Source organism: Nerophis lumbriciformis, linkage group LG03 (genome assembly GCF_033978685.3).
Source record: "Nerophis lumbriciformis linkage group LG03, RoL_Nlum_v2.1, whole genome shotgun sequence".
NCBI lineage: Eukaryota > Metazoa > Chordata > Actinopteri > Syngnathiformes > Syngnathidae > Nerophis > Nerophis lumbriciformis.
Genome location: NC_084550.2, coordinates 43,305,001 through 43,329,808, shown reverse-complemented (window position 1 = coordinate 43,329,808; position 24,808 = coordinate 43,305,001). Strand labels below are relative to the sequence as shown.

The 24,808-nt window shown below is 38.8% G+C and overlaps 1 protein-coding gene across 1 annotated transcript in view; it reads right to left on the bottom strand.

Annotated features, from left to right (window-relative positions):
- The window catches only part of kif17 (kinesin family member 17), a 66,443-nt gene that overhangs the window by 4,198 nt on the left and 37,437 nt on the right, over window positions 1-24,808 (bottom strand). The window contains exons 7-18 of the mRNA XM_061937800.2: window positions 24,674-24,808; window positions 22,264-22,334; window positions 22,033-22,198; window positions 21,830-21,918; window positions 21,582-21,712; window positions 16,443-16,671; window positions 16,110-16,368; window positions 15,984-16,042; window positions 9,807-9,927; window positions 5,668-7,056; window positions 4,071-5,052; window positions 2,126-2,259 (exon numbers count right to left, since the gene is read on the bottom strand). The exon at window positions 24,674-24,808 is cut by the window's right edge and continues 318 nt beyond it. Coding sequence (XP_061793784.2) covers window positions 6,920-7,056; window positions 9,807-9,927; window positions 15,984-16,042; window positions 16,110-16,368; window positions 16,443-16,671; window positions 21,582-21,712; window positions 21,830-21,918; window positions 22,033-22,198; window positions 22,264-22,334; window positions 24,674-24,808 — 1,397 coding nt within the window. The 3' untranslated portion in view covers window positions 2,126-2,259; window positions 4,071-5,052; window positions 5,668-6,919. The remainder of the gene's footprint in view (window positions 1-2,125; window positions 2,260-4,070; window positions 5,053-5,667; window positions 7,057-9,806; window positions 9,928-15,983; window positions 16,043-16,109; window positions 16,369-16,442; window positions 16,672-21,581; window positions 21,713-21,829; window positions 21,919-22,032; window positions 22,199-22,263; window positions 22,335-24,673) is intronic.

Genomic DNA, 24,808 nt, shown 5'->3' with positions numbered 1-24,808 from the left:
GCCAGCTGACAAGGGAAGCGCAGAGTAATGTTGTGTCGTTCGCGAACGATTCGTTCGAATGAACGAATCTTTTGAGTGAACGTACTGAACCGAATCAATTCATGAACTGATTCGTTCCTTTTTCAGTCAGTTGAGCTCCGCCGCGACCATGCCGGTATGAGTGGAACTGTCGCATTCTGTGACTCACTGAACCCTCGACGTCGGCGAACGACGCAGCCAGCTACTCATCATGGGGGCGGGGGGAGGGACTGAGCGAACGATTCGTTCACCGCGTATTAACGACATGAATCACTCAGTGAACGACAGAATCAGGACTCGCGAACCTACTGACACAGAGAACTGACTGTGTCGCGGAGGAGGACGTCACATTGAGGCTCTCGTTCAGTCACTGTGCGCGTCGTTCATTGGGTGCTGAGGGCTTGTGTCGTTCGCGAACTGACACACACCGAGATCTGCCGCTGGGGAAGCTGTTACTGACTGACTCATGATTCGCCGACCTGCACACAGAACTGCTGTTGCAGAAGTGATTCAGGTTCACGTACTGAACTGTGCTGACTGTGGTGCTGTGTCAGTCACTCACTGCCTGGTGTACTGCATGCACAGAGCTGTGTGGGGACTCGCGTTCACCCTATTTGCTGCTTCTCCCGCGAATGTCTGCACTGTACTGTACTACGCACGCCCCCCTCCTATTTTTTTTTTTTTTTTTGGAGGGGGGGGATTCGGTGAACAAATTTTTTGAACGACTCAATTTAAGGAACTGATTCTAGTGATTCAGTACAGTCAAAAGAACTGCCGATCCCATCACTAGCGCAGAGATAATTATGGACACAGTTGAGGGACACCACCTACTACACCAGTGGTTCTCAAACTTTTTTTGTCATCCCCCACTTTGGACAAGGGGGAGTTTTCAAGCCCCACCTGCCCCCTTCACCCCAACAAAACGCTAATGCCAAGCTTAACATTTTCAAATTTATTGAACATCAAGTAACATGAAGTTGTATACATTCAAACTCAATAACATAAAATAACATCAAGTTCAATAATAAATAAAATAACTGTGCAGCTGTGGTATAACTTGCATCAAGTTCAATAATAAATAAAATAACTTGCATCAAGTTCAATAATAAATCAAATAAAAGTGTTATAACTTGCATCAAGTTCAATAATTAATCAAATAACTTGCATCAAGTTCAATAATAAATAAAATAAAAGTGGCACTTTGCAATCTTTGCAAAAAAAAAAAGGAGGAGCTATGCATTTGGCAAGACAGGGCAAGTGAACATGAGTTTTACAGTATTCCAGCATTAGTGGCTACAATGAGCCTGTTTACTGATGCAGCTTTTACCATGCGATTCTCCTGTTGACGGTACTCTGCCAGTTTTCTTTGAAAGAAATCAAGTGGCATATTGACGTGATTGGGGTGTGTGGTCTCGAGGTGTCACTTTAATTTGTTGGGTCTCATGCTGTCTGCTGCTAGCGGTTTTAGACTCAGAACACACAGGGGTCTCTCCTCTGCCCCCACCACCGCTGCCGTGAATCCAAGAGCAAGATACCCTTCATCATATTTTCTTTTCGGTTGGCTTTTTGGTTGATTAGGCCCGTCAGATTTTTGTTTTGTCTGCAGGCGCTGGCTCTGGCTCGACGACCTTTGAGGTGCGAGTCACAAATTTATCCATTTTGTGTAATTGTGGTCCACACATTAGCCTGCTACTCATCCGCGCTAGAGTTTGTTCCGCTTAGCCCCGCCCCCATTAGTTACTGTTGCTATGTCTGTCAAACTTTCGCTCCTACCTAGAAATTTAAAGCCTACAGGAAAAATAAGTAATTTACATTTATTTATATAGCGGATTTCACAGACAGAATCACAAAGTGATTTACAGTGTGTATAGAAAATGAAAGCATAGTAAAAAACAAGTCTGAGAATATAATTTAAAAAAAAAAAATTTAAAGTGAAATTTCCTCCCGTTCCTCGCGCCCCACCTGTCATGTCTCTATTCCCCCCTTTGAGAAACGCTGTACTACACACCTGGACGAACCCATTTATCCCCAAACCATCCCCATTGTTGAAAAAGTCATACAAAATCTATTACAAAAAAGATTTATTAATTCCAAGCAAAAAACTTACCTCTCGGGCGGATCAGACACTCGCCCCCGCAGGTTCTACAGTCTCCCAAAAATCCACAAGGAGCCACACAAGTGGAGCAGGCCCCACGAGATCCCTCCGGGCAGGCCCATTGTGTCGGACTGCGGCAGCGAGACCTATAGGACGGCAGAATTAATAGATCACTACTTGACACCACTCTCTATCAAACATAGCAGTTACCTCAAAGACACATATGACTTCATAGACAAGATCAAAACATCCATGATTCCTCTCATCACCACCCACTCTCCCACAGGTCGCCAGAAAAGTTAAAAACAACTTTCAGACCTTTGTGGAGAGTAGTGGGAAGCTGCGGGACCACTATTTGGTGTCGGCCTACCCCAAAAACCCAAACCTGGGTGAGCTGGCTTTGAGACCTGCCCTCGACTCGGAAAACCGCTCTCTTCCGCCACACACCGTGGCTCGTCAACCGCCACGGTGGTAAGATGTTCTGGCCGCTCTGCCGGATTGACCAGCACACTAAAAATTGTGTGTACGTAAGGGTGTAACGTGTACGTGTATTTGTATTGAACCGTTTCGGTACAGGGGGTTTGGTCGGAACAGAGGTGCACCAAACGCGTTTCCACACGGACATATTAAGTAGCGCACCGCAAGGACGGACATAAGTAGTGTACTGCACGTTGTGTAAACAATGCACACCGAGGCACAACACACGGCATGCTAGCAACGACCGGGCTATGGCAACATGTAAAAGCCAGAGCTGGAAGACCCTCTTGCCTCGTTAAGATCTCCCGTTTGGGAACACTTTGGCTTCGCCGTGCGATACAATGGAGGACGAGAGGCGGACAAAGCGAGAGCGGTTTGCCGACATTGTTCAGCAGCAGTAGGGTATGCTTCTGGCGACACGTCGAACATGCTAACCCATTTGAAGCAGCACCGCCCCCAAGTGAACATCGCTTCAACGAAGAGAAAGACGAGCGTGGTGCAAACACAGCTATCCACAGCATTCAAGCAGCCTCTCCTCGGCGAGTCAGGCAGGGCTAAAGCAATAACAAATGTTTTTATAGCAGCAGATTTAAGACCATATTGCATTAAAAACTAGATTTTGACCCACTTCTATGGTGGAAGAACAATGAGCCAAGTTAGCCAGGCACTACCTCGCCATACCTGCTACCTCCATGCCCAGTGAAAGGGTATTTTCCACAGCTGGAGACATTGTAACTGCAAGCAGGTCTGCTCTTCCTGCAGATAATGTGGATAAACTGATTTTTCTGGCAAAATAACATGAAGATTGAGTGAAAGTCACCAGGGTTAAAGGCTTGGGGGAAAAAGAAAAGTTAATCTGAGGCTGAGTTGACTTGAAACTGTTTAATGTTGCACTTTTTATATGTAGAAGACAAGTTTTGTCATTTTATTTAATCTGAGCAACAACTTGAAGCAGTTTAATGTTGCACTTTATGTGTAGAAATGTTGCACTTTATATGTAGAAAGGTTTTGTTAAGAAACCAATTCTGAGCCTTATCTTATTTAGTTTTTATTTTATATATTTTGACCACATTAACCCTGGCAGTCGACCCTGTGTGTATATGTATGTTATTGTTATCCTTAGCATTCATGACTGCCTGCTGTTGCACTGATCAGCCTAGTTGTGGCTCACATCTATCGTCACAGCTATTTCTATTTTTGGGCAGAATTATTATAGAGTTATTATATGTTAAAAGGATAAAGCCATTGTCTACAAATTTGGTAAATAAATAACCGGAAAATGTATATTTTGTTGTTTTCTTACTGTACCGAAAATGGTACGTACCGAACCGAGATTTTTGTGTACCGTAGCACCCTTATGTGTACATCATCTCTTGCCGACTATGTCACACTTATGTACGTGGGCGAAACGGACAATGCTGTCATCACTAGATTTAACCAACAGAAGTACATCGTCCGGCATAAGAACACGAGTACTCACCTGGTGCAGCATTTAATCCAGCACAGGTGGGCCTCCGTCCGGCCATGTGTGGTGGAAGTCAATTCCAAATGGAACGTCACCCAACGTATGTGGGCGTAGCGCCTCTGGATCACCAGGCTGGGACCAGGCATCCGGGGGGCTTCAATGAGGCGTGAGTGTGAGCCGGGCAGACTATCGATGGACAGCACACACCCTTCTTACTTCTCTTTTCCTTCTATCGCCCCAACCCCAACGCCTAGCCCTAACCTTAACCAACCTTTCTACTTTTTCTTTGGCTTAACCCTAACCTAACTTCTAACCTCTAACCCAGTTCCAATTCCTTTGAACCTAATGGCAAAGCTGGTCTCCAGATGAAGGAAAATAAAAAAAACATTTCATTCAGCAAAAACTGTGGTGGGAGGACTCCTGCAACCAAACTCAAGGACAATACAGTAAAATAACTCAGGGTCCTTTATCTCGAGGACCTCTCTCCTACGATGCTCTTGTTTACCTACGGGTGAGCGCTTCCACAAATAAAACACCTTTGTGTCCTAGAGTTGATCACACAATAGACTTGGTCAAGTGTCCTCCGGTCATCCCAGAAGGTCAAAATCTTCTACACATGTCAAAGTCAGACAGAGCTGTCTCAGTGATAGGAAAGTTTAAGATAGATCCCCCACCTGTTGCTCCCAAACCAAAAATAATTCCTTCCAATGTCTCCCAGAGAAATGAAGCAGCCCTAGCAACAAACTCATCATATAGTCTCAAGAATGCAACAGATCCCAAAATTGCTCAAGTGGCTTTAGGGCCCAGGAACAACAGTGCTAGCTTCCGCAATTACTCACATTCTCATCCCAGCCAACATAAATTAGGGGAAACTAATCAAAAGCACAAAAGTCAACCCCAAAAATTATCCTGACGTGCTACTCAAGACAGCCCTAGAGTCGGAGAAACAGTCTTCTAAAAGCCTCAAACTCTTTTGCATATACAGTGATGATGGTTCCTGGGATGGGAGCAAACAGAAAAGAGGCTCTCGAGAAGCTGGGATTGCTCAAAGACGAACACATGTAAGCAGCAAAGGTCTTACCGAGTTGAAGAGCACCATCAGCTCAAAAGCGAGTTAGAGCATTAAGACACTACTTGGCATTGTGATCACGCAAAGAAAGGAAAGTTAAAGGAGCACCTCTTTCCTTAGTAGGAGCAACAATAACTGCAGTTTGTCCAAAATCCTCCTGTTCTGTTGCTATTCAAAGACAAATATGTTTGTATTCCCAAATTAGTCAGTTTTGGTCTGTCTTTGATGTCTTAAGGTATATTTAGTTTACACACAAGAGTTTGTTGATTGATGCAGGAAAGTACAGTATATAATATCCATGCTTAAGTATACAATACTTACTATTTACTACTTCTACTAAATGTTCAAAGGACTTCAATACTGCTTGGGAAATTCAGAGTTCATGTGTGTGCCTAAACTGGACTGTGGCAAATGTACAGTTCGTGATGTATGTCATTTTACTAAAGCCAAAGGAAAGTTAAGGACTCTTGTTAAAACGTTTTCCAAAAAGCTTGGCTTCATCATCTTACATCCTCCAGACTGAAAATTAAAGGCTATGTTTACCTTTTTTCACTTATCCATCCATTTTCTACAGCTTGTCCCTTTCAGGGTCGCGGGGGGGGGGTGCTGGAGCCTCTCTCAGCTGAATTCGGGCGGTTGGCGGGGTACACCCTGGACAAGTCGCCACCTCATCGCAGGGCCAACACAGATAGACAGACAAAATTCACGCTCACATTCACACACTATGGCCAATTTAGTGTTGCTAATCAACTTATCCCCAGGTGCATGTCTTTGGAGGTGGGAGGAAGCCGGAGTACCCGGAGGGATCCCACGCAGTCACGAGGAGAACATGCAAACTCCACACAGAAAGACACCGAGCCCGGGATTGAACTCAAGACCTTTGTATTGTGAGGCACATGCACTAACCCTGTGCTGCCTTTTTTTCCACTCATGTACAGTATAAGAAAAATGTTAATACATACATTGCTATAATGTTCTCAGTGTTGAGTATGAAACATCTATCTGGGAAACAGGTCATTTTGATGTTTCTGCGCAAGGCTTGGAAGGAGTCAATGAGGATCGTTGGCCCGTACTACTCATCTTACTCGTGGGTCTGCTGCTCTTCCATTATCTGATGAGCTTGAGCCCGACATCCGTATTAACTAAGCAGTCTGTCCTTTCTCTGCTTTCTACGCCATCAATGTACCTCAGACCACCTAACATGACTCGGTTTATCAACACAAAGATAATGAGTATCAGCAACATCGTCAATATACTGAAAGATTTATTAACACTGACTGTACATGTATTATGAAAAATTATTTTCAGCATTCTAACTGATAATGTTGATTGGTGTAAAGATGGTTACAGTTAGTTTTTACGCTAAAACTAAGTTTTACAGTTTTTAAGTAAAGGATTTATAGTAGCGCATCTCAATGAATTAGAATATGTGAAATTGGATGTCAGGACTTTAATTAAGACAAAGAGAACTAGTCAAGGCTCAAAAGGTTTTTGCAGCATATTTTTTTAATTTGTTCACAATATTGAACAGTTTGACACATTTCTCAAATTTGATGAGGTACTGAATTTGTTGTTTTAGATATTTAGATAATTAAGGGACACATTCTTGAAATATTTCTGTTTTTAGTGAATCTGAAGAGTAGGAGTTTCACTTTTTGAACTGAACTACTGAGATGAATTAGCTTTCAAAAAGATTCCACTTTATTGAGATGCACTACCAAATGACAGAGTAGTAATAACATGATGTAACACACCGATGGTCCAAAGTTGAAATCAATTCTGTCGCTGGCTTCCGTTATTGATGAGATTTGTTTTTTTTACGCCTGGTCTTACCAGTGGATGCGGGGACAGTCAGGGACTCCAGACGGAAGGGGCGGGGCATGGCAGACTCCATGCTTGTGTTCGCGCTGAGGAAGGAGGGGGAGTATGTGGCTGTGGGGAGGAGGCATTGTGATTGATGACTTACATTTATGAAGGCTGGATTATGCTCTAGCATCATGGTGCCGGTGGGATCGATGCCGGCTTGCAAAGAGTTGTGGTTGCTCACTTTTCTGGTTCCTTGTTCTGATGTGGATTTGTGTAGTTGTTCCAGCATACACACACCAAGCAGGTGTGCAATTTTGTATTCACATTTATATTACAGCCTCATTTTTAGTCTGTTTTTTAATTACAATGTTTATTAAGAATGTCAAAAGAATCGATTTTCAGATTAATCGCGATTCTTATTTGTAACGATTCTTACCGATTAAAAAAAATCAAAAAATTGTTTTCTGTGACTCAACCGCTTTGGTACAATTCTAATATCATTATTAATAAAAATGTGGTCAAATGGACAACATGGAAAGACAGAAGTATTACTAAACCTCATCATATTATTCATGTAAACTCATTTAAATCGTTGAATGAATTAGTTGATCAATAAATGCATATCCTCTGAAAGTATGTCTTTTAATAGCCATGAACTGGAAGATTCACTTTTTAATCAAGATACAATTAAGAAATGTATTAAAAGATTTTATGGAATAGTAAATGAACATCATACCAGAAATGCAAATGATGCATGTGTTCAGAAATGGATGATCGACTTAAACATTCTAGATGAAAGAGACATATCATGGAATGATATTTGGAAAAATGCCAATAAGCCCTTTAGAAGCATTAAAAATAAGCTCAGTCAATTTAAGATCTTGAATATATTGTATTTTACATCCCCTCAGCTGTTTAAAATTGGTGCAGTAGATAGCAAGTTATGTATGAAGTGTCAGGCAGCTGAGGGAACTCTTGTTCATTTATTGTGGGAATGTCAGAGAATAAAAGAGTTATGGTTGAAAACAACAAAAGAAGCAATCACATTACTAAATATAAACATCCCAATGACACTGCAAACTTGTATTCTTGGTGATCTACATCAATTTCGTAACGTGTCATCAAAAAGTAAAAATGCATTTATTTTAATTTGCATCATAACAAAAATGGTAATATTAAAAAAATGGATAGATGTTGATAGTCCAACTCCTACTGACTGGTATACACACATAATAAATACTAACTGGTATACATATGGAGAGGATATCAGTACAAAGAACTGCATTTAGCTTAGATAATAATGAGCCATATATTGGAATATGGGACCAATTATTTACATTTGTTTCAACTATTAAATGAACCTAAAATATGACTCATTTTATCTTTGTGGAAAATATTGGACACAATGTGTTGTCAAGCTTATGAGATGCGATGCAAGTGTAAGCCACAGTGACACTATTGTTAATTTTTTTAATGTTTTTATTTTATTTTTTATAAATGGCTATAATTTAAATGAGGGATTAATCACTGCTATGTTGGAATTCTTATTAATATTGATACTGTTGTTGATATTATTCATTTTTGTTTGACTACTTTAGGATTGTTTTGTGTCATGTTTGTGTGTCCTCTCAATTACTCTGTTCATTGCTATTCTGAATGTTGCTGGGCCGGGTTTGGTTTTGGAATTGGAATATTATTGTATTATTGTGTATTATTTTGTTGGACTGATTAATTTAAATAAAGATTGGAAAAAAATAGTTTTCGGGTTGTTGTTTTTTTTAAACAAAACCAGTTTACTTTTAAGTAATATAGACATTTATCAAAGCTGTTGATCTATTTTATGGAGGAATGTAGGTAATCATAGAACTGGCACCCAATTTGTACTTAAAAAGTATATACTTTGAATTGAGAATCGATTCTGAATTGAATCGTTACCCCCAAGAATCGAATCGAATCGTGTGGTGCCCAAAGATCCACAGCCCTACTTATTATACATTTTATAATTATGTGTTATTTTTTTTTATAATTATTATTTGTGTAATTTGTCTGTATTGTTGAAATGCTCTTGTGCCACAGAGTTTTTTAAGTGAGGGAAAATCTAAACTAACGTTACTGTCAAAGCATGACCCTATGGGATGTTAACTATGAAAAACAACAAAAACTAAATCATAGTCAATATTTCAGGATAATTCTCACCAACAGAGAGTTATTGGTGTAAATATTAACTATTCTGATCCACATATCGTGTAACTGTTATCAGTGATTAGTTCCTTGTTTTAAAAAAAATTGTTAAAAAGAAAAATAGGGCTGTCAAAATTAAGTCAACTCATGAATCACATGAGTTGACTAAATTTTGACAGCCCTATTGGAAATCACAAAAAATATTAATCATGAACACACTTAGATTAATCTTTATAATTACTCTTTAGAAAATTATTGAGGTGGTCTCGCTGGCAAATGTCACTCTTTAGATAAGGGTGTCACCAAGTTTTGTGACGTGCAATGTTTAAAAACGTTCCTGAATGAAATTCTGACAATAAAACGTAACAAATATCGGGTTTTTTCTTAAGATATTTTAAATTATGCAGGCGAGTTATCACCCGTTATTGATCATGATTTACCCAAATTACAAAATGGGATTAATCTGATTTAAAAAAGTAATCATTTGACAGCCCTAAAAAATAACTATAATGACGAGATTGTTTTTTTTAACGGCTCTTTGAAAGTTAAGGCTCCTCAGGGGCCATAAATCTCATCTCCATTGCTCAAACTCACCAAGCACCGCTCTCTAGCTGTTCAGGACAGAATTGCACACCACGTTGGCAACCCAGATGAAGAGCTATAATCCAGGCTTTAAAGTTTGAAGACAATCTTACCGTGTCCCTTGGTTGTTTGGCCCCCAAGAAGCTGGTTGGCCCTCTTTGACCTAAAGTAGGTGTTGGCGATGTTCTCACTGTCACTGCGATCCAGCATCTGCTTGTACCTGTCGTCGTCCACCTACTCAGATCAGACGCATGTCAAACCTCCCTAAACTAGTCCCAACCGTTAGTAAAAATGCTCGTTTGGGCCTTTTCAGTTTTTAAATGATTCTAAAGTAAATTTTCTGACGAGTGATGTCATCCAGAATTCCAACGCCCCCACCTCGTCAAAACATCCCCAAACCAGTCTCAACCATTTGTACTTTGTTTATGCTGCAAAATGTATTTGTCTAACTATTATAGGTTTTAATTTAATTAACATTTAAGGTTTGTTATTAACGTGTTATTAATCATAACTATGTCAAAATCTACCCAAACTTCTCCCAAACGTTTGTACTGCAAATCTTTTTTGTCTATTATAGTTTTTAATTAAATAACATTTTATGGTTTGTTATTAGCGTGTTATTAATTATAACTATGTCAAAATGTCCCCAAACTTGTCACAATCATTTGTGCTGCGACATTTTATTGTCTATTATAGTTTTTCATGTTTATGGTTTGTTATTAACGTGTTATTAATCATAACTATGTCAAAATCCCACCAAACTTGTCACAATTGTTTGTACTACAACTTTTTTTTGTCTATTATAGTTTTTAATGTTTATGGTTTGTTATTAATCATAACTATGTCAAAAATCTACCCAAACTTGTCACAATCGTTTGTGCTGCAACATTTTTTGTCTATTATAGTTTTTATTAAATAACGTTTTATGGTTTGTTATAAACGTGTTATTAATCATAACTATGTCAAAATGTCCACAAACTTGTCAATTGTTTGTGCTGCAACATTTTTTGGTCTAACTATTATAGTTTTTAATTAAATAATGATTTATGGTTTGTTATTAACGCGTTAACTATGCCAAATCTCCCTAAACTTGTCACAATCATTTGTGCTGCAACATTTTTTTGTCTAACTATTATAGTTTTTAATTAAGATAAAATTAATGGTTTGTTATTAACGTGTTATTAATCATAACTATACCCTAACTATGTCAAAATCTCCCTAAACATGTCCCAATCGTTTGTGCTGCAAATTTTTTTTGTCTATTATAGTTTAAATTAAATAAACTATAATAACAATATTAACGTGCTATTAATCATAACTATTTCAAAATTTCCCCAATTCTGTGACAATCGTTTGTGCTGCAATTTCTTTATCTAACTATTGTAGTTTTTTAATTAAATAACGTTTTATGGTTTGTTATTAGCGTGTTACTAATCATAACTATGTCTCAATCTCCCTAAACTTGTCAATCGTTTGTGCTGCAATTTCTTTATCTAACTATTATAGTTTTTAATTAAATAACGATTTATGGTTTGTTATTAATGTGTTATTAATCATAACTATGTCAAAATCTACCCAAACTTATCCCAAACGTTTGTGCTGCAAATTTTTTTGTCTATTAAAGTTTTTAATTAAATAACGTTTTATGGTTTGTTATTAAGGTATTATTAATTATAACTATGTCAAATTGTCCTCAAACTTGTCACAATCGTTTGTGCTGCAACATTTTTTGTCTATTATAGTTTTTAATTAAAAATAAAGTTTTATGGTTTGTTATTAACGTGTTATTACGCATAACTGGAACTATGTCAAAATGTCCCCACACTTGTCCCAATAGTTTGTGCTGCGACATTTTATTGTCCATCATAGTTTTTAATTAAATAACGTTTTATGGTTTGTTATTAACGTGTTATTAATCATAACTATGTCAAAATCTCCCCAAACTTGTCACAATTGTTTGTATTGCAACTTTGTTTTGTCTATTATAGTTTTTATTTAAATAACATTCATGGTTTGTTATTAACATGTTATTAATCATAACTATCAAATCAAATCAACTCAACTTTATTTATAAAATAAAGAAAATTTATTAAATTTATACATTTAAAAATTTGCCACAGGGGTAGCCAAAGTGCTGTACATTGGGCAGGTTAAAAGATAACACAAGAGAAACGAGCAAGCACAACACAACGCAAACAGCGCACGATGAAAAAAATAAAATAAAAAATAAAAAAAACAGGTTCACAGCAGGTGCATTGTGGGACGCCATAGCAAGATGGAGATCACTCAGTGTTAAAAGCCAAGGAATAAAAGTATGTTTTTAAGAGCGATTTAAAAACAGGAAGAGAGGAGGCCTGTCTAACACTTAACTTGGGAGCAGTCGACTTGGGAACGACTGCTCCCAAGTCGTTCCAGAGCTTAGGAGCAGCAGCGGCGAAAGCTCTGTCACCTCTAAGCTTCAGCCTTGTGTCAGGGACCGCCAATAGCAGCTGATCGGCTGATCTTAGAGATCGGGGGGGGGCAGTAAGGCTGAAGGAGGTCGGAGAGATATGTTGGAGCGAGGTTGTTTAGACATTTAAAAACAAATAGTAGGAGTTTAAAATTGATTCGGTAACGCACAGGGAGCCAGTGAAGGAACGCTAGTATAGGGGTGATGTGCTCACGCCTGCGGGTCTGTGTTAGCAGACGAGCAGCAGAGTTCTGCACGAGCAGCAGGCGGGCGAGGGAGGCCTGGATAATGCCTACGTACAGTAGTCAAGACGAGTCGAGATAAAGGCGTGGATTAATTTCTCAAGTTCATGTCCTGACAGAAACGGTTTCACTTTCGCTATTTGGCGTAGTTGATAAAAGCTTTTTTGTACGACGCTGCTGATTTGTTTTTCGAACTTAAATTCTGAGTCGAACTTTAACCCCAGGTTTGCAACACAGTCACAGATACGGGGACAGAGTGCCGAGGTCCACGTTGGGGGAGGGAGAGCGACTTGGACCGAACAACATAACTTCTGTTTTGTTTTCATTTAGGCTCAGGAAGTTAACTGAAAGCCAGGCTTTAATGTCGTGCAGGCAGTCAATAAGACGTTGGACCGTGGTATTTTTTGCCATGGGAAAGTAGATCTGGCAATCATCGGCATAAAAATGAAATGCAATACCGAACTTCCTGAAAACAGAACCGAGGGGGAGAAGGTAAAGTGCAAATAAAATTGGGCCAAGGATTGAGCCCTCGGGGACCCCATGTCATAGAGGAGCTGTGGAAGACATAAAACTGTCTACTTTTACACAAAAACTCCTGTCAGTTAGGTACAACCGGAACCAGTTGAGGGCGGCGCCCTTAATGCCCACACATGTCAAAACTAGGTCAAAATCTACCCAAACTTGTCACAATCGTTTGTGCTGCAACATTTTTTTGTCTATTAGTTTTTAATTAAATGACATTTAGGGTTTGTTATTAACGTGTTATTAATCATAACTATGTCAAAATGTCCCCAAACTTGTCAATCGTTTGTGCTGCAAAATTTTTTTGTCCAACTATTATAGTTTTTGATTAAATTACATTTATGGTTTGTTAAACGTGTTATTAATCATAACTCTGTCAAAATGTACCCAAACTGTCACAATCGTTTGTGCTGCAACATTTTTTGGTCTATTATAGTTTTTAATTAAATAACGATTTATGGTTTGTTATTTATTAACATGTTATTAATCATAACTAGACCCTAACCATGTCAAAATGTCCCCAAACTTGTCAATCGTTTGTGCTGCAACATTTTTTGTATAACTATTATAGTTTTTAATTAAATAACATTTATGGTTTGTTATTAACGTGTTATTAATCATAACTATACCCTATGTCAAAATCTCCCCAAACATGCCCCAATCGTTTGTGCTGAAAAACTTTTTTGTCTATTATAGTTTAAATTAAATCAACTATAATAACAATATTAACGTGTTATTAATCATAACTATGTCAACATTTTCCCAAACTTGTCACAATTGCTTGTGCTACAACATTCTTTTTTGTCTATTATAGTTTTTAATTAAATAACATTTTATGGTTTGTTATTAATGTGTCACTAATCATAACTATGTCACAATCTCCCTAAACTTGTCAATCGTTTGTGCTGCAATTTCTTTATCTATTATAGTTTTTAATTAAATAACGATTTTTATGGTTTGTTATTAATGTGTCACTAATCATAACTATGTCACAATCTCCCTAAACTTGTCAATCGTTTGTGCTGCAATTTCTTTATCTATTATAGTTTTTAATTAAATAACGATTTTTATGGTTTGTTATTAACATGTTATTAATCATAATTATGTCAAAATGTCTCCAGACATGTCACAATCATTTGTGCTGCAACATTTTTTTGTCTATTATAGTTTTTAATTAAAAAAAAGTTAAATGGTTTGTTATTAGCGTGTTATTAATCATAACCAGACCTTAACTATGTCAACATCTCCCCAAACTTGTCACAATCTTTTGTGCTGCAACATTTTTTGTCGATTATAGTTTGTAATCAAATAATGTTTTATGGTTTGTTAACGGATTATTAATCATAATTATGTCAAAATCTCCCCAAACCTGTCAATCATTTGTGCTGCAACATTTCTTTGTCTAACTATTAGTTTTTATCTTATTAACAATTTTTATGGTTTGTTATTAAATTGTTATTATTGTTATGTCAAAATGTCCCCAAACTTGTCACACTCGTTTGTGCTGCAAAAATTGTCAATTGTTGTTTTTAATTAAATAACGTTGTATGGTTTGTTATTAACGTGTTATTAATCATAACTAGAACCCAACTATGTCAAAATGTCCCCTCACTTGTCCCAATCGTTTGTGCTGCAACATTTTTTTGTCTATTATAGTTTTTATCAAATTACGTTTTATGGTTTGCTATTAACGTGTTATTAATCATAACTATGTCAAAATGTCCACAAACTTGTCACAATCGTTTGTGTTGCAACATTTTTTTGTCCAACTATTTAATTAAATGATATTAATAGTTTGTTATTAACATATTATTAATCATTACTATGTTAAAATATCCCCAAACTTGTCACAATTGTTTGTGCTGCAACATTTTTGGTCTATATTGTTAATGTATTAACGTTTTATGGTTTGCTATTAGCGTGTTATTAACCATAACTAGACCCCCAACTCTGTTAAAATCTACCCAAACTTGTCACAATCGTTTGTGCTGCAACATTTTTTGTCTAGTATAGTTTTTAATTAAATAACGATTTTATGGTTTGTTATTAACGTGTTATTAAACATAACTAGACCCTACATATGTCAAAATGTCGCCAAACTTGTAACAATCGTTTGTGCTGCAGCATTTTTTTGTCCAACTATTATAGTTTTTAATTAAATTACATTGATGGTTTGTTATTAATGTGTTATTAATCATAACTATGTCAAAATGTCCCCAAACTTGTCAATCGTTTGTGCTGCAACATTTTTTTTTCTAGTATGGTTTTTAATTAAATAACGTTTAAACAAAGCACAAACGATTGGGATTGATTTGGAGAGATTTTGTCATAGTTAGGGGTAAATTATGATTAATAACACGTTAATACATCAAAAACTATAATAGACCAAAAATGTTGTAGCACAAACAATTGGGACAAGTTTGGGGAGATTTTGGCATACAGGTAGTTTGGGTCTAGTTATGATTAATAACACGTTAATAACAAACCATAAAACGTTAATACATTAAAAACTACAATAGACAAAAAAATGTTGCAGCACAAATGATTGTGACAAGTTTCGGGAGATTTTGACATAGTTGTGTTCTAGTTATGATTGCTAACACGTTAATAACAAACCATGAAATGTTATTTAATTAAAACCTAATAGACAAAAGAAAGCTTGTAGCACAAACGAAGTACAAGCGATTGGGATTGATTTGGAGAGATTTTGTAATTTTTATGGGGTCAATTATGATTAAAAACATGTTAATTACACTTTAATAACAAAAGCATAAAACGTTAGTAACTTAAAAACTTTAATAGACAAAAAAAAACACAACCAATTGGGATTGATTTAGGGAGCTTTTGACAAGGGGGGAGCAGGTTATGAATATTGAAGCGTTAGCAACTTCAAAACTATTAGCATATGCACAAACGGAACACGTTTGGGGTGATTTTGACAAGGTGGATGACATCACTATTGAGAAAATGTATTTTAGAATAACTTAAAAACTGTAAAGGCACAAACAAAAATGCTTGCAGCACAAACGACTGGGACTCATTTGGAGAGCCACTTTCACACAGCAAGTGAAACTCACCACTAACGCTTCTGTCTCAGCAGCCAGGCTTCTGGGAGGGGAGAGCTTTGGAGCCACTGCTGTGGAGGAGAAAGACACCAGGAACATGTTTTATTCGGGACGTCCTTGGGATTTCCTGCTTCTCACCTGTAGGCAGCGTCGTCCTCTGGACCGTCACATCTGGAAGTCTCCAGGTGACGCTCTCCTCGTCCCAGACGGCCTCTATCTTCAGGCGGTCCAGGCTGCTGTAGTTGCAGTCGCGGCGCACCAGGGGGGTCATCCTCTCCAGCAGGCCATGCAGGAGCTGTCCCTCGCGCTCCAGGCGGCGGATGGTGGCCAGGTAGTCATTCCTCTCCTCCTCAAACTCGGCCTGCAGGTCACGGATCTCCAGTTTTGCCGCTTTGAGCTGAAAACAAATCATGTTTCATAAGCTGCTTGTCAGATTGTGTTGGTCTATTTACTGAAGTGAGACAAACAGACCTTTCCCTGGACCTTGAGCAGCATCTGGCCTTTGGCGTGGACCTCCTCCTGGATGGAGTCGTAGACGCTGAAGAGCACGTTGTCGCTCTCCTCACTGTTTTCAGACAAAGCTTTGACAAGTTGAGCTTTCCTCTGATCAGCCACCTTCCTTCTCTGTCGCTGTCGTTGCTGGAATTCTTTGTTTCGGGCCTGCTCCCCACCGACCACCACCTGCTCCAACCTCTGCAGCCTGCCGGAAGAGGACACAGAATAGATAAATAACTGGGCTGTCAAAAAACATAGATTTTCGAATGAATCGTGATTCTTACTTGTAACTATTCTTAATCAATTAAAAAAATTTAAAATATATATATACATACATACATCAGTGACGTGCGGTGAGGTTCATGGCTGGTGAGGCACTGACTTCATCACAGTCAGATTTACAAACATATGTACCCTAAAGAGTATCTTATTCACCATTTGATTGGCAGCAGTTAACGGGTTATGTTTAAAAGCTCATACCAGCATTCTTCCCTGCTTGGCACTCAGCATCAAGGGTTGGAATTGGGGGTTATTAAATCGCGTGGTTGGGGCGGGGGGCGTGGTTGGGGCATGGTTAAGAGGGGAGGAGTATATTTACAGCTAGAATTCACCAATATATATATATATATATATATGTGTGTATGAAATACTTGACTTTCAGTGAATTCTAGCTATATATATATTTATTTATTTTATTATATATATAAATAAAAGAAATACTTTACTATTTCAGTGTTCATTTATTTACACATATACACACACATAACACTCATCTACTCATTGTTGTACTTGAAAGTACAATGTAATACAATTCCTGGGCAATGGCACCTATCAAATACACAGTAATGAAAACACAGTTGTTCTACTAACTGTACTGTGTGTTATGAGAGTAGAGTGTGTGTGTGTGTGTGGCCCTTTAATAGGTGACAGCATGTGAGGTGAGTGATGTCAGTGAGTGTGTGGGCGAGAGAAGAGAGGGAGCGGTAGCGTAAATGTGGGGAGGGACTAGTTGGTTTTGCGTTGGATTGGCTGTGTGCAAGCAATCAATTAAGCAAGATTTGCAACTAATCGCTGGACTCATCATTCACCCTAAAGTCGTCCGCTGTGGAGACCCACTGCCGGGTAAGGTGAAGGGTGTTGCCCCAAGCATACATCGGCCCTGGAGAAGTGTCTCCCCTGCGCTCTTAGACTATGGTCTCGTTCTTCTGCTTCGTCTCCTTGTGTGCGCACACTGGACTCAGGTCCACATGGAGCTGGAGGGGGCGTGGCCTCCAGTTCCGGCTGAATTCCGGGAGATGTTCGGGAGAAAATTTCTTCCGGGAGGTTTTCGGGAGAGGCGCTGAATTTCGGGAGTCTCCCGGAAAATCCGGGAGGGTTGGCAAGTATGCTTCTTATGAAATAACTTTTTTAAATAGATTCAATCTTGCACGTGGAAAGTTTAAGTGTGGGCTTTAGTTGATATAACACTCCCGTCAGGGGTTGCCGTGCATTCTACGGCGGGGGTGCAGGAGGCGAGCCTCAGCCAGTGCGTCTTTTGCAGCCGTTTTATGATCGCTCAGCACAAGAAATACGTTACACACATACAGTTGTTGACAAAATACACTGTACATTATATACCTCAGCTAACTAAACTATGGAAATGTATAATATAATTCATATGCTGGTTAGCGCCTTGCATGGCAGCTCCCGCCATCAGTGTGTGAATGTGTGTGTGAATGGGTGAATGTGGAAATACTGTCAAAGCGCTTTGAGTACCTTGAAGGTAGAAAAGCGCGATACAAGTATAACCCATTTATCATTTATATAGCAATACGGTCTCACTGCACAGCAGACCAGCAGTTAGCCGAGTCCGCAATCCATGGTGAGGCACAACGCAGTGACGTGCCTCAACTGGCTGCTGTTCACCGCACCGTCTCTTCTCAGTATTTGAACGGCAAATGTGAAAATTCAGCGATTTTAAATAAAAAATAATCTAAAACGGGTGAAGTTAAATGGAAAATAACTTTATAGTATAATCACTGGATACATATAACAATTTAATAAAAAAATTGTCTTTTTAAATTTTTTTTCTTTCTATGATGGCAGGTGAGGCAGGGCCTCACCTGCCTCTAGTGACTGCACGTCACTGACATACATACATATAATTTGTATGTATTTTAATTATTTTTCTTAAAAAAATAATATAAATATAATACATTTTATTTTTTGCTCAAATGTCTAAACGAAAATACCAAATACGTAATGTTTTTTAAATGTTTTACTTGGAACTACTCTTAATCAATTAAAAAAATACAATTCAATTAAAAAATATGTACATACATCCATCCATCCATCCATCCATCTTCTTACACTTGGTGACCCTAACTGGAAACGTGTCCGACTTACTGCCGGCAATGCGGACCAAGCTCTGACACTGATCGTACAGGGAGCGGACCGCCACAATCAGACAGTCCGATACCCCATACTCTCTGAGCACTCCCCACAGGACCTCCCGAGGGACACGGTCGAATGCCTTCTCCAAGTCCACAAAGCACATGTAGACTGGTTGGGCAAACTCCCACGGACCCTCAAGGACCCTGCCGAGAGTTTAGAGCTGGTCCACAGTTCCACGACCAGGACGAAAACCACACTGTTCCTCCTGAATCCGAGGTTCGACTATCCGGCGTAGCCTCCTCTCCAGTACATCTGAATAAACCTTACCGGGAAGGCTGAGGAGTGTGATCCCACGATAGTTGGAACACACCCTCCGGTTCCCCTTCTTAAAGAGAGGACCACCCCGGTCTGCCAATCCAGAGGTACCGCCCCCGATGTCCACGCGATGCTGCAGAGTCTTGTCAACCAAGACAGCCCCACAGTATCCAGAGCCTTAAGGAACTCCGGGCGGATCTCATCCACCCCAGGGCCTTGCCACCGAGGAGCTTTTTAACTACCTCAGCAATCTCATCCCCAGAAATAGGAGAGCCCACCACAGATTCCCCAGGCACTGCTTCCTCATAGGAAGACGTGTTGGTGGGATTGAGGAGGTCTTCGAAGTATTCCCTCCACCGATCCACAACATCCGCAGTCGAGGTCAGCAGAACACCATCCGCACCATTTACGGTATTGACAGTGCACTGCTTCACCCTCCTGAGGCGGCGGATGGTGGTCCAGAATCGCTTCGAAGCCGTCCGGAAGTCGTTTTCCATGGCTTCCCCGAACTCCTCCCATGTCCGAGTTTTTGCCTCCGCGACCGCTGAAGCCGCACACCGCTTGGCCTGGCGGTACCTGCCCGCTGCCTCCAGAGTCCTATGAGCCAAAAGAACCCGATAGGACTCCTTCTTCAGCTTGACGGCATCCCTCACCGCCGGTGTCCACCAATGGGTTCTAGGATTACCGCCACGACAGGCACCAACTACCTTGCGGCCACAGCTCCAATCAGCCGCCTCGACAATAGAGGCGCGGAACATGATCCACTCGGACTCAATGTCCAGCACCTCCCTCGTGACATGTTCAAAGTTCTTCCGGAGGTGGGAATTGAAACTCTCTCTGACAGGAGACTCTGCCAGACATTCCCAGCAGACCCTCACAATGCGTTTGGGCCTGCCAGGTCTGTCCGGCATCCTCACCCACCATCGCAGCCAACTCACCACCAGGTGGTGATCGGTAGAAAGCTTCGCCCCTCTCTTCACCCGAGTGTCCAAAACATGAGGCCGCAAATCCGATGACACAACTACAAAGTCGATCATGGAACTGCGGCCTAAGGCACATATGGACACCCTTATGTTTGAACATGGTGTTTGTTATGGACAATCTGTGACGAGCACAAAAGTCCAATAACAAAACACCACTCGGGTTCAGATCCGACCAATTTAATTAAAAAATATGTACATACACATATATATACATTTTCTTATTAATTTTTATAAAAAAATTTAAATCGATTTTATTTTTTCCTCAAATTTCTAAACAGAAATAGCAATGTGATGTTTTTAAAATGTTTTACTTGTAACTATTCTTAATCAATTAAAAAAAAAATCTATTTAAAAAAAATATATACACATATATAATTTTTTTAATACAATTTAATAATTTTTTTTTAATTTAATTTTTTGCTCAAATTTCTATACAAAAATATCAAATATGTAATGTTTATAAAATGTTTTACTTGGAACTACTCTTAAACAATTAAAAAATGTTTAATTCGATTTTTTTTTTTAAATATATATATACATTTTCTTATACATTTTAATTAAAAAAATTAAATCGATTTAATTTTTTCCTCAAATTTTTAAACAGAAATATCAAATATGTAATGTTTTTATGTTTTACTTCTATTCTTAATCAATGTAAAAAATTAAAAATCGATTTAAAAAAAATATATACACATCTTTTTTTTAATACAATTACTTTTTTTTTTAAATCGATTTTATTTTTTGCTCAAAGTTCTAAACAAAAATATCAAATATGTAATGTTTTTAAAATATTTCACTAATAAATAAAAAATAAATAAAAATCGATTAAAAAAAATATATACACATTTATTTTTTTATACAATACATTTTTTAAAACCAATTTAATTTTTTCCTCAAATTTCTAAACAAAAATATAAATTATGTAATGTTTTTAAAATGTTTTACTTGTAACTATTCTTAATCACATTAAAAAAAAATTATTAAAAAATAGAGATTTTTTTATCGATGTTTTTCAAATGTTTTACTGTAACTATTCTTAATCAATTAAAAAAATAAAAAATCGATTAAAAAAATAATATATATACATATAGTATATAATTTATATATAAATCGATTTTTTTTAATTGATAAAGAATAGTTACAAGTAAAACATTAAAAAACCTACAAAAACATAAGGATTTTTATGTCCTGTTTGGCTTTGGAGATAATTAAAATCGAATGTCCCCCGAAGGTTAAATTGTACTTTAATGAGGAAGCAAATATCCACTTGTTAAATGGAGGATACTGTCAGAATTGACGAGTTCTCCAAATACTGAAAGTTTAAGCAAATATTTTTTTGACCCTTTGGCGAGCTTGTCAAAATCAGCTGGAGACCCGTGCCCTGTGTGTGTTTTGGCCACATTTAGCATTCAGGCATTGCTGATGGGAGGACAGGTCCACAAACCTCTCTAGGGCTTCTTTCTGCTCCAGATCTCCAGGTGTCTCTGTGACTCCACCTGGACTTATTTGGACGGCGGCGGCGGCAGCAGGAGCAGCGTCACAGGGCACAGTCGACTGGATCAGCTGCACCGCAACCTAAAACCCAATTGTGATTTAAGACAATAATGAATGAAAAGATGATCTTTTATACAGGAAATAAGGATTGGACATGTTTTTGGGACGAATGTTCATCCCAAGTCATTTAATTTGGACCTCATCTGAGGTGTACTGGTTTGTGCTGCCGGGTGATGTCTGGGCGTTGAGATGGGAACGCTCCTCTTCTGTCACGCTGCTGGAGCTCACTTGTGTGAGGAGACAAAACAAAGTGGCACCAGCATGCACAGAGCTGCAGGCCAACACAACGTTCCTGAAGCTTATTCTAAACTCAGCGTTGTCAGGGGAAGGTTCCAGCGTACCGTTCTCTGGGGCCGAGCGCCCCCCGCTGGATTTGACTTTCTCCAGGTGAGACAGTTTGGTCTGGTAGGAGGAGCGCAGGGCTGCTATGTCCTCTTGCAGCTTGGCCTTGGACTTCTGCTCTGCGCTGAAGTCGGCCTGCAACCTGGCCAGCCTGTCTTCGTAGTCCTGAAGCCAGAGCAGTAAATGACCTTGGTGGACAACAATGGAGTGATATGTGGGCTTGGGAATACCTTTTTAATCTCTTTTTCACCCTCAGTGTTGCTAGGATGTTGCGTCTCTGCTGGAAGCCCTGACATGAGAGCTACAACACAGTAGAAAAAACACTATTCAAACTCATGGAAAAGGTTTATCTTAAAGGGGAACTGCACATTTTGGGGGGAATTTCGCCTATCGTTCACAATCATTATGAGGGACAAGAAGACAAAATCTTTTTATTTTTTTGCATTCCAACTTGTAAAAATTGGCTCGTTCTAGGTGGCTAGCAATGCAGCTAATGGGAGCAATAGATTCTACCTGTAAATCACTTTAAAAATGCATTCAAAAACCGTCAACAATACTTCATTTACATTATGTAACCTGTGTAATCAACATGCTGTACCAACATTGTTATTGTAAGAGTGAACATTAAAGGAACTCTTTTTCTAGCGTACTAACTGCTACGGTATTAGCTAACTATGGCAAGATGAGCTAGCTTTTACGTCAACACGAAACACGTTTGAGTTTGTAATGCACAAAATGTGATAGGACACCAATTTGTACTGAGTGAAAAACATGAACAATCATATTACAGTATCTGTAAAGTATTATTTCATAATTTGTTTGTACACAGCTAGACCGACAGTGTATGTACTGTAGTTGTAATAACACGCATGACAGGCTGCATGTATCATGATTAATATACAGTTTAGTCCAGCTGGCCGGGGACGTTTTTTTCCAGTTTATTTGGGTAAGCGTGTCTGTTACTACATTATATACTGTATATACTTGCAGTGTGTATATTGTACATATTACATATTGTTATGAGGTGTCGGTTACTACATTATATATATATACACTTGCAGTATGTATACTGTACATATTACATATTGTTATGAAGGTGTCTGTTACTACATTATGTATATACATGATATATCTATTTATATATATATATATACACATATACATATATACATATACATATATACATTTTATATATATATACATATGTATATGTATATATATATATATGTATATATATATACATATACATATATATATATATATATATACCAGTGACGTGCGGTCACTAGAGGCAGGTGAGGCGGGGCCTCACCTGCCATCATGGAAAGAAAAAAAATGTAAAAAGAAAGAAAAAAAATATTAAATTGTTATATGTATCCAGTGATTACACTATAAAGTTATTTTCCGTTTAACTTCACCAGTTTTAGATTATTTTTATTCAAAATCTCTGAATTTTCACATTTGCCGTTCAAATACTGAGAAGAGACGGTGCGGTGATCAGCAGCCAGTTGAGGCACGTCACTCAATTGTGCCTCACCATGGATTGTGGACTCGACTAACTGCTGGCCTGCTGTGCAGTGAGACCGTATAGCTATATGATTTATATTATACATTTCTATAGTTTAGTTAGCTGAGGTATATAATGTACAGTGTATTTTGTCAACAACTGTATGTGTGTAACGTATTTCTTGTGCTGAGCAATCATAAAACTGTTGCGAAGACGCACTGGCTGAGGCTCGCGTAATCCCGCCTCCTGGTGCCGGTTATTGCACCTCCGCCGCAGACTGCACCCCCGGCCGGAGCGCCACACCAACCAAAGCCCAAACCCTCCACGTGCAAGACCGAATCCACCCAAAAAAAGTCACTTAACAAGAAGCCAAAAAGTCCAAAAACAACATTGCTCGCGCCGGAGGAGCGTGAACGACTGCAGGGACACAACATTAGGTACACCTGCAGACTGCAGCACGGATTTCATATTTCATTCATTCACAACTCCTCCAACACGAACACCACTGTTACCGCACTTATAAGTAAAGGTAAGACCATAATAACGTTTTATTTTATTTTATTTGCTTTTTTGTGTGCTACAGTTTGTATGTGTAAAGTTAAAGTTGAGTTAAAGTACCAATGATTGTCATACACACACTAGGTGTGGTGAAATTTGTCCTCTGCATTTGACCCATCCCCTTGATCACCCCCTGGGATGTGAGGGGAGCAGTGGGCAGCAGCGGCGCCGCGCCCAGGAATAATTGTTGGTGATTTAACCCCCAATTCCAACCCTTGATGCTGAGTGCCAAGCAGGGAAGAATGCTGGTATGAGCTTTTAAACATAACCCGTTAACTGCTGCCAATCAAATGGTGAATAAGATACTCTTTAGGGTTCATATGTTTGTAAATCTGACTGTGATGAAGTCAGTGCCTCACCAGTCATGAACCTCACCGCACGTCACTGATATATACATATATATACACTTTTATTTGGTCAATAATTTATTTCATATTCAGTGTGTTTTAATGCACAAGTACACTTCCAACAATCTAATCTAATTTTCAGTGTTCCACATGAATTTCCAGACATGTTTCCCAGTTAGCAAGTTCCTACATTCATAATATGAACATGAACTCTGCATGTTGACTTACATGGAAGGTTAGCAGAGCCCAGCTGGCCTGAGATGAGGGCCCGTAACTTCCTGATCTCCTCCTGATACTCTCGCAACAGAGCATCCTTTGGGTCCTCGTTGATGCACGGTCGGTTCTGGATGCTTTTAGCGCGGT